Source organism: Rattus rattus, chromosome 2 (genome assembly GCF_011064425.1).
Source record: "Rattus rattus isolate New Zealand chromosome 2, Rrattus_CSIRO_v1, whole genome shotgun sequence".
Classification (NCBI taxonomy): domain Eukaryota; kingdom Metazoa; phylum Chordata; class Mammalia; order Rodentia; family Muridae; genus Rattus; species Rattus rattus.
Genome location: NC_046155.1, coordinates 172,737,780 through 172,752,659, shown reverse-complemented (window position 1 = coordinate 172,752,659; position 14,880 = coordinate 172,737,780). Strand labels below are relative to the sequence as shown.

At 54.3% G+C, this 14,880-nt stretch overlaps 1 protein-coding gene across 3 annotated transcripts; it reads left to right on the top strand.

Annotated features, from left to right (window-relative positions):
- The first annotated feature begins 560 nt into the window (after positions 1–560).
- On the top strand, positions 561–8,859 carry Bbc3 (BCL2 binding component 3). Of its 3 annotated transcripts, none has more exons than XM_032894381.1 (4): positions 561–841; positions 3,119–3,407; positions 4,661–4,851; positions 7,780–8,859. In XM_032894381.1, exons 2-4 carry the CDS (start codon positions 3,134–3,136, stop codon positions 7,894–7,896), a joined length of 582 nt encoding a protein of 193 aa, XP_032750272.1. In that variant the 5' UTR covers positions 561–841; positions 3,119–3,133; the 3' UTR covers positions 7,897–8,859. The 3 variants fall into 3 exon arrangements, with proteins under 3 accessions (XP_032750272.1, XP_032750273.1, XP_032750271.1); XM_032894382.1 differs by lacking the exon at positions 561–841 and adding an exon at positions 1,383–1,426; XM_032894380.1 differs by lacking the exon at positions 561–841 and adding an exon at positions 1,411–1,506.
- Positions 8,860–14,880: the final 6,021 nt, after the last annotated feature.

The following is a 14,880-nucleotide window of genomic DNA, read 5'->3' as shown; positions in this document are numbered from 1 at the left end:
GTCAGCTTGAGTGTAGTGCGAACGCTATAGGCATTAGGGACACGGGTTTGTGAGTCTGAGCCTGTTTGAATATTGCTTGTTCAACTATGTGTGGGGTTGTCACTGTCTGTGTGTGTCCCTATGAGCCAGTAAGGAAGAAAATCTGGATGTCTGGGGCTGTGTAAACTTGTGTGCCCAGGCCCTTGTCCCAGTGTGTATCCGTGCCTCTGGTCTGACTTCGTGTTCCAGTGGCTCAGTCATCAGTGACTCGGTGCACCCTGGTGTGCCAGTCCATCAGTCTGAGCGTACTTCTTCGGTGTGGGTGTGGGTCCTAGTCAGTGTGTCAGTGTGTCAAGTGTTTGTCTGGACATCCTAGGTCTGGGCTGTCCCCACGGTGCTCCTCCTGCCCCAACCAGGCCTCGCCCCGCCCCTCTGGCTGCCGGGAAACCCCCCGCGCGGAGGTAGGGGGCGCGGCGCCCGCCTGCAAGCCCCGACTTGTCCCCGGCCGCGGGCGGGGCCCTGGCGTCACGCGGGGGCGGGGCGTGGGAGCCAGAGAGAGAGGCGGAGCGGGGCGGGGCGGGAGCGAGCGGGGCCCGGGGATCTGCCGGGAGGCCTGAGACGAGGCTCGGAGCCACATGCGAGCGGGGCGCCCAGGAGACGGCGGCGACACCAGCGAGCAATCTGCAGCGGTGATCCGGACGCAGACAGGAACGCACCAGAAGCAGCAGCAGCAGCCACTGCAGTCAGAGCAGCAGCAACAGCAAGGAGCCTCGGTAGCAAGCCAGTCGGCGGGCGAGCCCTCCAGAAGGCAGCCGCCCGCCACCCCATCGCCTCCTTCCCCCGGCGTGTTCATGCCCCCGGGGTGAGTGCTAACCCCCATCCTTGACGCTGCTGCCAGGCCAGGAGGGCTCCCTGGAGGAGGTGACGGGGTGCACAGGCAGAGAGGGCACTTGCATTCTCGCAGCTTGTACCCCAGCTTTCATCACTGGGACTAAGGCTGGGCAGGGCAGGAGGGAAGGAAGCACCAGGGACTCCGGGTGCCCCGTCTGGGCGCACAGGTGCCACAGCGGTCTGGCGGGTTTGTTTACAAACAATGGGGTTCGGGCTCGCTCGCGCCCCCTGGTGGTCAGTGAGACTGGGGAGCAGCGTGGCCCCGGGCTCGCTCCGGTCCCCGGAGTCCCACTGAGGGAGGGTCGGAGTGGGGGGTGGCACCGACGATCGGCCACACCCAGCGCGCGCGCCCGCCGGGGGCGGCGACAGGGGGCGGCGGAGGCTGTGGCTCCCGCGGGCGGGGGCTGCGCCCCAGCAACAGCCGGTTATTGGCCCCGCGCGCGCTGGGCGGGCGGGGCGGGCGCACGTGGCGGCGTGGGGGGGGGGAGGCTGTGACAGCGGAGCGACGGCGGGGACCGCGCGTGCGGGGCTGTGGATCTGCAGGTGTCTCGCCTGGGTGTGTGCGCTCGTGTCTGGCTCCCGAGTTTGTATTCCTACACCGAGATGTTGGCGTTTGTCACCCGGAGGGGTGTCTGCGTGAGTCCTTGCCCGCGTGTCTGCGGGGTGGGGTGCACCTGTCCGTTTACGGGTGTGGGTGGTCACCCCCCCAACCAGAGTTGTATACGTGTGCTCTTATGGGGTGAATAGGGGGTTCTGTCGCTTGCCTGGTAGTGCTGGTGGTGGTGGTGGTGCGGACGACGGGGGCACTTGAACTGTGTTTGTGTGTCGCTTGAGTGAGCTGTGTTGCTGTGCAGGGGTCTCGCCCGAGTGTGCGCTGTGTGTGTGTGTGTGTGTGTGTGTGTGTGTGTGTGTGTGTGTGTGTGTGCGCGCGCGCGCGCGCGTGCTGTCTCTGGGTGTCTCCAAGACAAGCATCTGCTGCACCCAGCTTTTGGGATGGGATGCCACCCAGTGTCTGATCGTTCCTTGGGTGACTTCTGAGTGGCAAGAGCAACAAGGCACACTGAGCACGAAGGGTTCTGGGATGGGGGGGGGATCTAGAGGGTTCAGTGCCAGCCCCTCTCCCTGCATGCACAGAGAGAGAGAGAGAGAGAGAGAGAGAGAGAGAGAGAGAGAGAGAGAGAGAGAGAGAGAGAACAGAGACAGAGTGCATGCGTGTGTTTTGGGTCTGAGGGGTTTGTCACTGTGATCCTATGTGTCATGTGGCTCTCTCTCTCTCTGTGTAGTGTTTATACCAGTCACGTGAGGCCAGTGTTTTCTGTCTCTGTATTAGGTGTGTGTGCTGCTGGGCTGTGTGTGTGTGTGTGTGTGTGTGTGTGTGTGTGTGTGTGTGTGTGTGTGTTTTCTGGGGCTGACAGTTGGCTGTGGTGTATTGGGGCTGAGAGGAGAGGCTGAACCAATGGCTTCTACCAGCTGCGGTTGGTGCCTCCCCATGTGGCTGGCCCGCACGCGAGTCGGGTGGGGGGTGATGTATCTGGTTGTGATGACATGTGTCTATGTGTGGCTGTTGTGTCCCAGGAGCCCAAAGTTGGGAGGGTGCACATTCAGGGGTGTTTTGAGGTGATGGTGGTGTGTGTGCTAAGGTATAGTAGGTGTGTCCTGTGTCTTCCAGTTGTCTGTGTTCATGCAGGAGAAACACGTTGAAGTCTTGAGTCTGTTGTGCCTCGGCGTGTGACTGCTGCATTGTGGGTGGGTGAGCGCGGGCATGTCAGCAGCGGGTCAGTGTGAGGCTGGTGTAAATGTGTGGAGGGCTCTGGATGGCTATGTGTGCATGTCTAAGTGTGTCCCCATGTGTTTCTGAGTGAGCCACCTCATTGGGGGGGGCGGGAGGGACGGTGAAGTCGGACACTTCTATGAGTTCTCTGGTGTCTTCCAATTACATACACACGGGTTCTGGGTATTCTGGGAGCCCCAGGCACCCCTGCTGCGCTTTTTTCTGTTGAGAAAGTTCTCCCTGGCCCAAGCCCTGAGAGTCCTAGGCAGTTTCCTTGCGGGCTTTGCTACAAGCCCCAGACGCAGTCTGTGCGCCCCTCACCTCCGCCCCCGCGCGCCCATCACCATGTGTCCCAGCCAGGCTGGCCCTAGGGTCATCCCCTCCTGGGTGTGAGTGACCTCCAGGCGGGGTGTCTGAGAGATGGGGTCCTGCAGCCCCCCGGCAGTCGCCCCACTGACCTCCTGCCGTGTCCCGCAGGCTCCAGGGAGCGCCATGGCCCGCGCACGCCAGGAGGGCAGCTCTCCGGAGCCCGTAGAGGGCCTAGCCCGCGACAGCCCGCGTCCTTTCCCGCTCGGCCGCCTGATGCCCTCCGCTGTATCCTGCGGCCTCTGCGAGCCCGGCCTGCCCGCTGCCCCTGCTGCCCCTGCCTTGCTGCCGGCCGCCTACCTCTGCGCCCCCACCGCCCCGCCTGCCGTCACCGCCGCCCTGGGGGGCCCCCGCTGGCCTGGGGGTCACCGCAGCCGGCCCCGAGGCCCGCGCCCGGACGGTGAGTGCCGGCCCCGCACCCGGGGAAGCTGAAGCAGGAGTGGAGCTGAGTGGGGCCACCGGGAGGGTGTGGCCAGTGTGGTCTTTGTGTAGCAAGAACCAGGAAGACAGAGTGGGAGACATGGATGGAGGGGCCAGGTCGAGTGGGAAGTCCCTCTTGGAATCTGACTGCAGTCCCCCGAGTTGCAGCCCACGTCCCTTCCCGGGCCTCGGGCAACAGCTGTTTCTCGGCTCCCCTCCCCCAGCCCTGGTCCATGGGCGCCCCCACTCCGCATGAGGATTGCAGTGGGAAGGAGTGTGGCCAGAGGGAGGACTGTCACCTCAGGACTTTGGGGAGGGGTCGGAGGCCTTACCCTTTTATTTGAATCTCTTTGGCTCTGGCGGGGTTAGTCCGCAGTCCCCGGGGAGGAAGGAGAGGGGGAGGGGCCATTGTGTTGGGAAAGTCCCCCTCGGGGAGAGGGTGAGGCTCAGGGAGGGAAGGGTTAAAGGTCCCTCGCCTGATGGGTTGTTAACCCTGTGGTGCCCGGCTATGGGGAATGACATCTAGGTTTCCCTTTCTGTCTGCCCCCCACACCTCCCCGTACAGTCTCCTGAGCCCAGAGGTTAAAGAGAGAAAACTTTCCAACTTTCTCTGCGATTCAGGACTAGATTCAGAGATAATGGAAACTGAGGCCCAGGACCTGCTGTGACGGAGGGAGGAGCAAGGATGAGCGCCAGAGGGGGTGGGGCAGAAAGTCTAACCCAGTACCCCTGCCACCCCCACCCAAACCCTATTCCTCTTGGGTTAGCCCCAGTCTGGACTTCTGGTCATCAGGCCAATGCCACATCCGGGGGTGTGGCCTCGCTGTGGTTGGGCAGGAGTGAGCTGGAGACCTGAGAGTAGTGACTGGGTGGGGTCTGTGGCCGTATCCCCGTGTGACCTTGGTCACTTCTCTGGGTGGGGCCTCAGTTTCCCCGTCTGTCAAATAGAGCAGGCCAGATTTGACCCTGTATTAGAATAGGGGTACTTAGGTCGGATAAGTTGAGGGACTTCCACGTTGATATGAGCTTTAGTGGGTAACTGTCCATTCAGGTGACCCCAGAGTCACTTCCTCAAGACCCCTTTCTAGGGCCTGCGGGGAAGAGTGGGAAAAAGAAATTTCTATGGCTGTGAGGAGAAGCGGAGGAAAAAGCACAGTATAGCTACTTAGTGGCTCCGCGACGCCTCCGGACAGACTGGGTGGATGGTGACCACGCCCCTTTCCCCTCTCCCAGGTCCTCAGCCCTCGCTGTCACCAGCCCAGCAGCACCTAGGGTCGCCCGTGCCCAGCGCCCCGGAGGCCCTGGCGGGAGGCCCCACCCAAGCTGCCCCGGGAGTGCGTGTGGAGGAGGAGGAGTGGGCCCGGGAGATCGGGGCCCAGCTGCGGAGGATGGCGGACGACCTCAACGCGCAGTACGAGCGGCGGGTGAGTGCGGGGCGGCGGGCAGGTGGGGAGGGGGATGCACGCCCCCGCCAGATGTGCTGCAGCTGTTGGCCCAGCGCGCGCGAGGTCGCGCCGGGGACAAGCAGATGGGGGTGTGGGGGTGGGAATCGGCTGGATGCCGTGACCCAGTGTAGTCCGGATCAGGACCGGAGCCCCAGGCAGGGTCCGGGAACGCTGCTCGGTGCCCGCAGCCGCGGGGACTGAGGGCGGCGCTCGGCGCGGCGGCTCCTATATCCCGGGCTATTTATAGCCGGTGAGTCAGCAACGCGCCGCGCCCGCCCCGCCCGCCCCCACCCCGCCGAGCTGCGCCCCGCAGCGCCTCCCGCCGGTTGCTTTGCGCCCGCGCCGCCCTGGGCCGGGCCTGCCACTTGGTCTCTCTAGGTGGGAGCCCCTAATGGAACCCTCAGACCCTGGTGTCCGCCCCTAGCGCTGTGCACTCTGCACATGGCCCTTGCATTGTTTGCTGATTGCAACAGAGGGGGGTGGGGAGAAGCGCACCCCACTGACGTTGGATGGGTACAGGTCCCTCCCCTGCCCTGTCCCCTACCTTTTGTAAAGGGGACAGCTTCCCAGCCGCGACTCATTCCCAGCAGGTGTTTTGTTTTGTCTTTTTGGGGTTTTTTTTTGTTTGTTTGTTTGGTTTTGGTTTTGGTTTTTGCACCCGCTTTCATGCACAGCCAGGGGCGTTGTTTTTAGTTCCCATCCTGGCTCTGGCGTTGCCTTCTCCTATGGCGCCTTCTCCTAACTACTGCTTTCTAAAGTCCTCCATTCCCTTCATTGGTTACCACCAAGCACATCCTAGAGATGTGGCCAAGTAGCGTGGCCTGGTGGTGGCTTCCTGTAATCCCACCTACTCAGGGAGGGAAAAAGAAAGTTCAAAGCCAGCCTGGGCAAGCTAGTGTTACCCTGCTTCAGAAATAAAGAGCCTTTGGAGCGGCTCAGAGGATAAAGGTGCTTGCTACAAAAACTGATTAACTGAATTCGATCCCCAGGACCCACAGTAAAAGACAGAGTCTAGTCTTAACAGCGTGTTCTCTAACGTCCACATGCTGCACACACAAATCTCTCTCTGTCTCTCTCTTCTCTTCTCTCCTCTTCTCTCTCTCTCTCTCTCTCTCTCTCTCTCTCTCTCTCTCTCTCTCTCTCTCTCTCTCTCTCTCTCTCTCTCTCCCCCCCCCCCCACGTTAAAGGGGGCTTAGTGGTTAAGAGAACTCTTGCAGAGAACCAGGGCCAGATCCCAACTGATCACTGCCTGGAACTCCCTCTGCATCTGCCCTCACAAACACATTGAATAGTTTTTTAGTTTTATTTTGTTTTTAAAGTTTAGGGAAGGCTGATGTCGCTCAGTTGGTGGACCGCTTGCCTAGGAGCCTTAAGGTCTGTGGGTCAAGGTCACCCTCAATTACACTTTTAGTTCCAGGACTACCTGCGATACATGAGACCAGGTCTCAAAAAACGATGATATTCTTCTCTTCTTTTCTTTTGGTTTTGCAAGGTGGTTTCTCAGTGTACTGTCCTGGAACTCATTCTGTAGACCAGACAGACTTGCCGGGAACTCGGAAGTTCCCACCCCCCACCCAAGTGCTAGGCTTAAATGTTCCACTCAGCTGGGCTTTTTTTTTTAAGCACCTGTTTGAAACCCACCAGCCAGCGAGTGGGAAAGGTGTGGCTTTGTAGGAGACACTGTGTAGCATCATTCTTTTTTCCTCTTTTCTAAGACCCATGTGCTGTTGCCTCCAGAGTGAACACCCAGTGCTCCCCCTAATATGCTGACTAAGTATAATGATAGTGAGCTCACAAGGCACCATCCACCACTTTGCCCAGCTGCAAGGAGGAGGGGGAGGGCAGGGGAAGTCTAGGTTAGTTCTGGGCACGGACTCCACTGGGGTCATCAGCCAGACTTCTTCCAAATGGATTGTATTCTTTGAAACCAAAAGGGTGAGCCAGGTGAAACTGCTGGCCATGTAACCCACGGAGGGATCAAACAAAAGCCCCTTCTTTGTTTCTTCCTTTCTCTTCTTTCCTTCCTTCCTTCCTTCCTTCCTTCCTTCCTTCCTTCCTTCCTCCTCTGCTTGTCCTAGAATTCACTTTGTAGACCACCATGCTTGAATTTTTGCCTGCTTCTACCTCCCAAGTTCTAGAATTAAAGATGTGAGCTACCACACCCAACTTTCTTGTTTGCTTTCTTTTTCTTTTTCTTTTCTTTCCTCTTTTTTTTTTTTTTTTTAAGGCTGGCTCTTAGTAAATTGTTCACACTAGCTTTGAACTACTCACTTTGTAGCCCAGGCAGGCTTTGAACCTTCTTCCTGCCTCAGCCTCTTGAGCCACTGGGATTACAGGCCTGTGCCATCACAGAGGGAACCTAGACACTTAATTTTTTTCTGTTACCAGGGAGAGAGCAAGGGTTTCCCCGAAGACAGCATTGACAAGAGACACCTTCTCTCAGCCTTGCTGGGATAGTGTGCTGTTCTCAGCTCTCCTCCTGGGTTGTTTGAGAATTGCTAAGGCTGCTGGCCATTTTCTGCTCCCTCCCACGTCCCAACAGCCTTTTGGTTGGTTGGTTTGCTTTTTCCAGACAGGAAGGAGCCTGCGCTCTAGCACAAATTTAGTGAGGCATTCTAAGATTAGGAGTGCGAGCCACCCACCGCACCTGTCTCTCACCTTGAATGGGCTGCATTTCAGCACACCCCTTAGAGCCCTTGTGATTTGTGGGGCGACTATGCTAGGCTCCATGCTATGCGGTTTCTGCTCCTGCTCCTTCCCACCTATGCTGGGAGAGTGTGCCTCTGGGAGCGAGGAGCTGGTAAGAGGGTTGCGCTCAGTTTTGGGACCAATCTTGAACCTATACCTTTCGTTTACTGACCCACTGTCTGCACATCCAAGCTAATTCCCACTTCTTTCTCTCCCCAGAGACAAGAAGAGCAACATCGACACCGACCCTCGCCCTGGAGGGTCGTGTATAATCTCTTCATGGGACTCCTCCCCTTACCCAGGGATCCTGGAGCCCCAGAAATGGAGCCCAACTAGGTGCCTACACCCGCCCCGGGGGACGTCGGAGACTTGAGGGGCAGGACCCCCTCCGCCTTCTGACACCCTGGCCAGCGCGGGGGACTTTTTCTGCACCATGTAGCATACTGGACTGCCAGCCTTGCTTGTCCCAGGGGCAGGCAAGGGAAGCCACTCGAGCCCCGGCAGCCTGGGTGCACTGATGGAGATACGGACTTGGGGGACCCTGGCCTCCCAAAAGCCAGGGAAGGGAGGGCTGAAGGACTCATGGTGACCGAGGGGGTGGGGACCGAGCCGCCCGCCTCTGCCGCCCACCACCATCTCAGGAAAGGCTGCTGGTGCTGGCTGCCCGTTCCAGCTGCAGGGGGGGCTCTGGGGGTGTCCCCAGTGCGCCTTCACTTTGGGCCTGGCCTCAGGCCCCTGGTGCTTCCCCCCCTCCTCCTGAGGAGGGGGCCTGTGAAGAGCATATGAGCCAAACCTGACCACTAGCCTCCTGGAGCCAGAGAATGGGGGGCATGTGAAAGCCTTCTCAACCCAGTGCCCAGCCATCTTCCCTGAGCCGCCGGCGGGCGGTGAGCAATGCCTGCCTCACCTTCATCTGGGGGTGTCCAGGAGGGGTCCAGACTGTGAATCCTGTGCTCTGCCCGGGACCACTCCCCCAGTCCCCATCCATCCCATTGCATAGGTTTAGAGAGAGCACGTGTGACCACTGGCATTCATTTGGGGGGTGGGAGATATTGGCGGAAGCCACCCCAGCCTTAGTCCCCAGGGCAAAGCGCTGGGGAGGAAGATGGGGAGTCAGGGAGGGGGGAAGTCTCAGAAGAGGGAGGAGTCTGGGAGCGGGGAGGGACGGCCCAGCCTGTAAAATACTGTACATGCACTGCTGTAGATATACTGGAATGAATTTTCTGTACATGTTTGGTTAATTTTTTTTGTACATGATTTTTGTATGTTTCCTTTTCAATAAAATCAGATTGAACAGTGGACACTCTTTTTGTTAGCCCTGCCAGTGGCAGGGCTTCTGGCACTACCTGTGAGGACGTGAAAGAAGCTGGGACTCTTGGACTCAGGGGCCGTCATACAAAAAGGCAAGCTAGAGGCTGGTCTAGTAGCACAGGCCTGTCATAGCTACTTAGATGGCCTGAGCAGCTAAGTGAGACCCAGTCTAAAGTAACGGTGAGGGGACGGCTGGAGAGATGGCTTAGCAGTTAACATGGGCTGTTCTTCAAGAGGATCTGCATTCAGTTCCCAGCACCCACATGGCAGCTCACCATCTGTAACTCAAGTTCCAGGAGATCTGATAGCTTTTCCTGGCCTCTGTGGGTACCAGGCATGTGCATAGCACCCATTACATGCTGACAAAACAAAACACCCCCCCACACACAAATATGCACATAGAATAAGTAAATGGGCTGGAGAGATGGCTCAGTGGTTAAGAGCACTGGCTGATCTTCCAGAGGTCCTGAGTTCAATTCCCAGCACCCACATGGCTTCTCAAAACCACTTGGGGATCCGATGCCCTCTTCTGGCTTGCAGACATTCATGCAGATACAGCCCTCATATACAATTAATTAATTAATCTTTAAAAATAAAATAATTGGGGTTGGGGATTTAGCTCAGTGGTAGAGCGCTTGCCTAGCAAGCGCAAGGCCCTGGTTTCAGTCCCCAGCTCCGAAAAAAATAATAATTAAAAAAAAGTAGTAGGAAGACTGGGAATATTGCTCGGTGAGCCTCTGCCTAGCAGGATCTGGAGGTGTGGCTCAACAGCACAATGCCCTGGGTTCAATTACTTATACCAAGAGAGAAAAAAAAGGGCAGGTTGAGGGCAGACAAGTTGTAGCTACACAGAGCTGGCAGCCACTGCTGTAGCCTTAAGAGAGCAAGCAGAGGATCTAATCCTTCATGTGTATTTAGTCCATCAGGTATGAACAGTGTAATGTAGCCCGAGATTTACTCTATGAATGAATGAATAGCTTATAATTCAAGAGCTTGAGTTACAGACCGTGAGCTCTGTCCTGGATGACTTGGGATCTAGCTTGGCCCTATGATCAGCCTCAGATTGCCTCTGTGGCTGGAAGAGCACCTTGAGCTAAGGTCAAAACGAGGCGTCCCTTGAAGCATTGTCTGTCCTAAGGCCAAGCACACTGCCAGCTCTCAATGCCGAGCACAGCCCACCTGGCATTATTTTGAGAGACTTTTCCCTAATAAACACTGAGAATTGGCCAAATGAACCCTCTTCTATGTGATGTATCCCTTCCTGGTGGCCGATGACAGTAAAGGCAATTCAGGGGAAACAGAGGGCTGTGGGCTTATGGGAGGGGAATCTGAGGGAGCCACATCTTCTGTCTTCCTGAGCATCTCCACTGGAAGGAGGTGTATGTGTTCCAAGAGTCCAAGGGCACTGTGCACACAGTGGCTCACAAAAGTGCCACGTCTGGGGCGTGATGTGGTGGCACACACCTTTAATCCCAGCACTTGGAAGGCAGAGGCAGGAGGATCTCTGTGAGTTGGAGGCCAGCCTGGTCTACAGAGCAAGTTCCAGGGCAACCTTGGCTACATAGAGAAACTTTGGGAAGGGGGAGTGCCAAGTCTGATCTAGTCATATAAGGGGACAATACAGTTGGCTTCCTTGTTTGTGGATGGTACAGCCAGTCTGAAAATGTCCTAAATTGAGGGCTGGTGAGATGGATGAACAGATAAAGAAGCCGTCAGACGGGAGAACCTGAGTTCAGCGTCCAGACCCATATTATAGGAGGAGAGAACTATTCTCCATGAATTGTCCTCGGACCTCCACAGAAATACTGTGACTTTAAAACTACTGTTTTTATTTTCTTTTAAATATTTTTAATATCTTTAATAAGATTTAACTGATTAATTTTTCATAAGTATTGTATGGGCCAGATTGCGAACACATGTCTGAAATTCCAGTACTTGGGAAATAGGAGGAGGGGGCAGAAGGATCAGGAGTTCAAGTTCAGTCCAGGAATAGGTGACACCCTATATTAGGCAATTCCTTGTTGCTATCACCAAAATATTTGCTAACAAGAAGCATTGTCATTGGGGACTGGAGAGATGGTCAGGTGCTTAACAGTACTCCTTGTTTTTGGAGAGGACTTGGGTTCAGCTCCCAGCACCTACAGGGCAGCTCATAACCACCTGTAACTCCAGTTCCAGGGGATCTGATGTCCTCTCCTAGCTTCTCTGTGCACTGGACACACATTACCCAGACAAACCTGTAGTGGGTAAAACATGGAGACACAAAGATGAATTTATTTATTTTTTTAGACTTATTTATGTGTGTGAGTACACTGTCACTGACTTCAGACACACCAGAAGAGGGTATCGGATCCCCAGGTGGTTGTGAGCCACCATGTAGTTGCTGGGAATTGAACTCAGGACCTCTGGAAGAGCAGTCAGTGCTCTTAACCACTGAGCTACCTCTTCAGCCCTCTCCTCCTTTTTTAAGATTCATTTTTGTGGGTTGGAGAGATGGCTCAGCGGTTAAGAGCACTGACTGCTCTTCCAGAGGTCCTGAGTTCAATTCCCAGCAACCACATGGTGGTGGTTCACAACCATCTGTAATGGGATCTGATGCCCTCTTCCCCTCTTCTGGTGTGTCTGAAGACAGCTACAGTGTACTTATATAGAATAAATAAATACAACTTTTTTTTTTTAAAGAAAGGAAAAGAAAGAAAGATAAAAGGAGAAGCAATTTGAAGGTGGAGGGCATATTCTGGCTCATGGCTGGAGGGGACCGTCCACCATGGCAGTAAAACCTGGCGGCAGGAACCTGAAGCAGTTGGTCACATTGTACCCACACTCGGGAAGCAGAGACAGGTGATCACTCTCGTTCATGCTCTTTCTCCCCTTTTTGTCTGGAATCCTGGCCCATGGAATGGTGCTGCCCAAACTTACAACAGGTTAGTCTTCTCCCTCAATGAACTCGATCTAGAGACTCAGAAGTTTGTCTCCGAGAGACTGTGAGGACCCTCCTGTCAAGGTGATGCTCACTGCTAATTATCACACAGTGTCTCAGAGAAAATCATTTCTCAGCCAGGAGACCACCAGAAAAGCTGAGGCCAGGCTGGGCTATACGCAGTGAGATGCTGTTTCCAAACAATGGCAACCATAACTTCACAGTCCACCTTCATCCTGTTCCCTCTCTCCTCACACGGCCTACTGCACTGTCTCAAAGGATATTTTCCTTTTCTTTTTTTCCTTTTTTTTTTTTTTTTTTTTTTTTTTTTCTCAGACAGCCCTGGCTGTCTTGCAGCACTCCGTAGACCAGGCTGGCCTTGAACTCACAAAGGTTCACCTGCCTCTGCCTCCCGAGTGCTGGGGTTAAAGATGTGAACCACTGCAGCCTGGCTTATAGCTTATTCCTAATTTTTTTTTAAATAGAAAATATAAGTAGTTTTAGCTAGAGCTGGTGTGATCGATGGCAAAGTCTTTTTTTTTCTGTCTTCCACTGCTCGTTTACGTTTTGCTTTGTGCATGGGTGGCTGTGCAGGTATGCAGGCTCTCTTGAGGACTACCTTCCTGCTTTGAGACCGGATTTCCACCAGGCTACCCCTCCCCACCCCCGCCATGGAGCTCTGGGGATCTGCCCTTGGCTTCAACCCTCAATGCTAGGGTTACAGGCACAAGCAGCCACACCCAGCCTTTCACGTGGGATCCAAGGATTCAAACTCAGGCTTGAGTTTTCCCCACAGGGCCAACTCCCCGTCCTATTTATGTTTTATGGGGCTGGGGCTAGAACCCGAGGCAAGTGCTAAGTCACTAAGCTCCACCCCAACTCTCCCTTCAGCATCTTAAGTAGTTCTGCAGACTCGTGCCCTCTTTTTCTTTCGAGACAAGTTTCTCTTGTCGTTGAACTCCCTGCTTCCTGCTTCACCTCCTAGTTTTGGCAACTGATCCAGGGCTTCAAGCACGCCAGCCTCATGCCAGCCTCTCAGCTCGCCTTTGGAGGGTAAAGTCCATCCCAGTGGCTGGGGCAGCCCTGGACGTTTGATTGGGTGTCTGGCTTGCTCATAGGCTCGCTCACACCTCTAGCAGCACATGCACGTGCACACTACACACATAGGAGCATGTGTGCACACACACACCAATTTGGGACAGGATTTCCCTCTGGAGCCTAGACCGGCCTCTGACTCATTATGTCCACAATAACCTCCAGTCTTCCACATTCATTTTCTCTTCTTTCCTTTCTTCCTTTTTTTTTTTAAAGGTTTATTTTATGTATATGAGTACACTGTCTTCAGACACACCAGAACATAGCTTCAGATCCCATTACAGATGGTTGTGAGCCACCATGTGGTTGCTGGGAATTGAACTCAGGACCTCTAGAAGAACAGTCAGTGCTCTTAGCTGCTGAGCCATCTCTCCAGCCCCAGAGACAAGCTTTCTTGATACAGCCCTGAACTCATTCTGTAGACCAGGCTGGCCATGGATTTAGAGATTTACCCGCCTCTGCCTTCTGAGTGCTGGAATTAAGTGTGCTCCATCACCCTCAGTCCTCCATTTTCTGCCTCGGTCTGAGTACTAGGTTCAAGGTTTGAGCCAACACATTTACCTCTTGGTTGGTTTTACAAGTTGAATATTTTGTGGGTAGGAAAGATGGTTCAGGCAGTAAAGTCCTGGTTATATAGCCTGAGGCCTTATGTATCATAGTTCAGACCTCTAGACAGTTGCTCACAAGATGTTATGAAGTTCTTGTGCATACTGTTAGTGTGTATGCATGATTCATGTATATATTTGTGTGTATATGTGCATGTCTGTGTGCATGTATACATGTGTCTATGTATATCTGTATGTTCATGTGTGTCTGCACATGTTTATGTGTGTATATATGTATGTCTGTGTGTATGTATGTCTTTGTGCTTGTGTGTGTGTGTATACGTATGTCTTTGTGTGTGTGTGTGTGTGTGTGTGTGTGTGTGTGTGTGTGCCAGAGAACAACTTGTGGGATTCAGGTTTTATATTCTATCACGTGGGTCCTAGGGAGCAAACTCTAGTCATCAAGCTTGGCTGTACGCTCCTGTACCGGCGGAATCATCCTGCTCAACCTTTTCATACCTTCTGGGGGCTGTATTCTGTGTTTTCAACTCGATGGTTCTCACCTCTATTTTTTTTTTTTTTTTTTTCGGAGCTGGGGACCGAACCCAGGCCTTGTGCTTGCTAGGCAAGTGCTCTACCACTGAGCTAAATCCCCAACCCCTCACCTCTATCATTTTAGGTCTATCGAGATTTTCCAGCCCTAGAATATTCATTTGGTTTTTTATACCATGTGTTGCTGATTCTAGGTATGCCAGGAACCTGTTCGTTTGACTATAGTTTTTAAGTTTGTGTACCCTGGGCTTACATTCAACTTGCTATTTAGTGGAGATCTGCCTGTCTCTGCCCTTGCCTGGTCTACTTTTCCTTGGTTAAGGATTTGTTTTTATTCTGTATGTATGTGATTGCCCACATATGTGTGTATACCATATGTATGCGTGGGCTCTGTAGAGGATAGAGGAGGGTATCGGAAAGATCCCTTTGAGTTACAAGTGGTTGTGAGCCACTGCGTGGGTGCTGCGGAACCTGAACCCAGGTCCTCAGTGAGGTGGTACTCAGAACCGCCAAGCTGACTCTCCCGTCTCCACATTTCCTTCTTTTCACAGACCCAAACACTGAGAGTAGAACATTTCCCCCTTGCATCAAAGACGCAGGGGTACTTACAGCCAGGAGCTATGCTGTGCAAACCCAAGAGGCTCCTAGAAAAATAAACCCAGGAGAAAAGGAAGCAGCTGCAGCCACAGTGGCCACTGTCCAAGGAATGCAGGAACTACGTGGCCCTACACCTTCCCAGGAAGAGGTTCAGCACCTCTGCTCTGCACATGTCTCCAATCCGCCATGGCTGCTTTGGAGAAAGATGGACTTTTGTCTACAAGTTTATTTCCTTCTTAAAACCGATCACAGTGTGTACGGGGTAGGGGATGGTGTCAGGTGGTGGTGGTGCATGCCTTT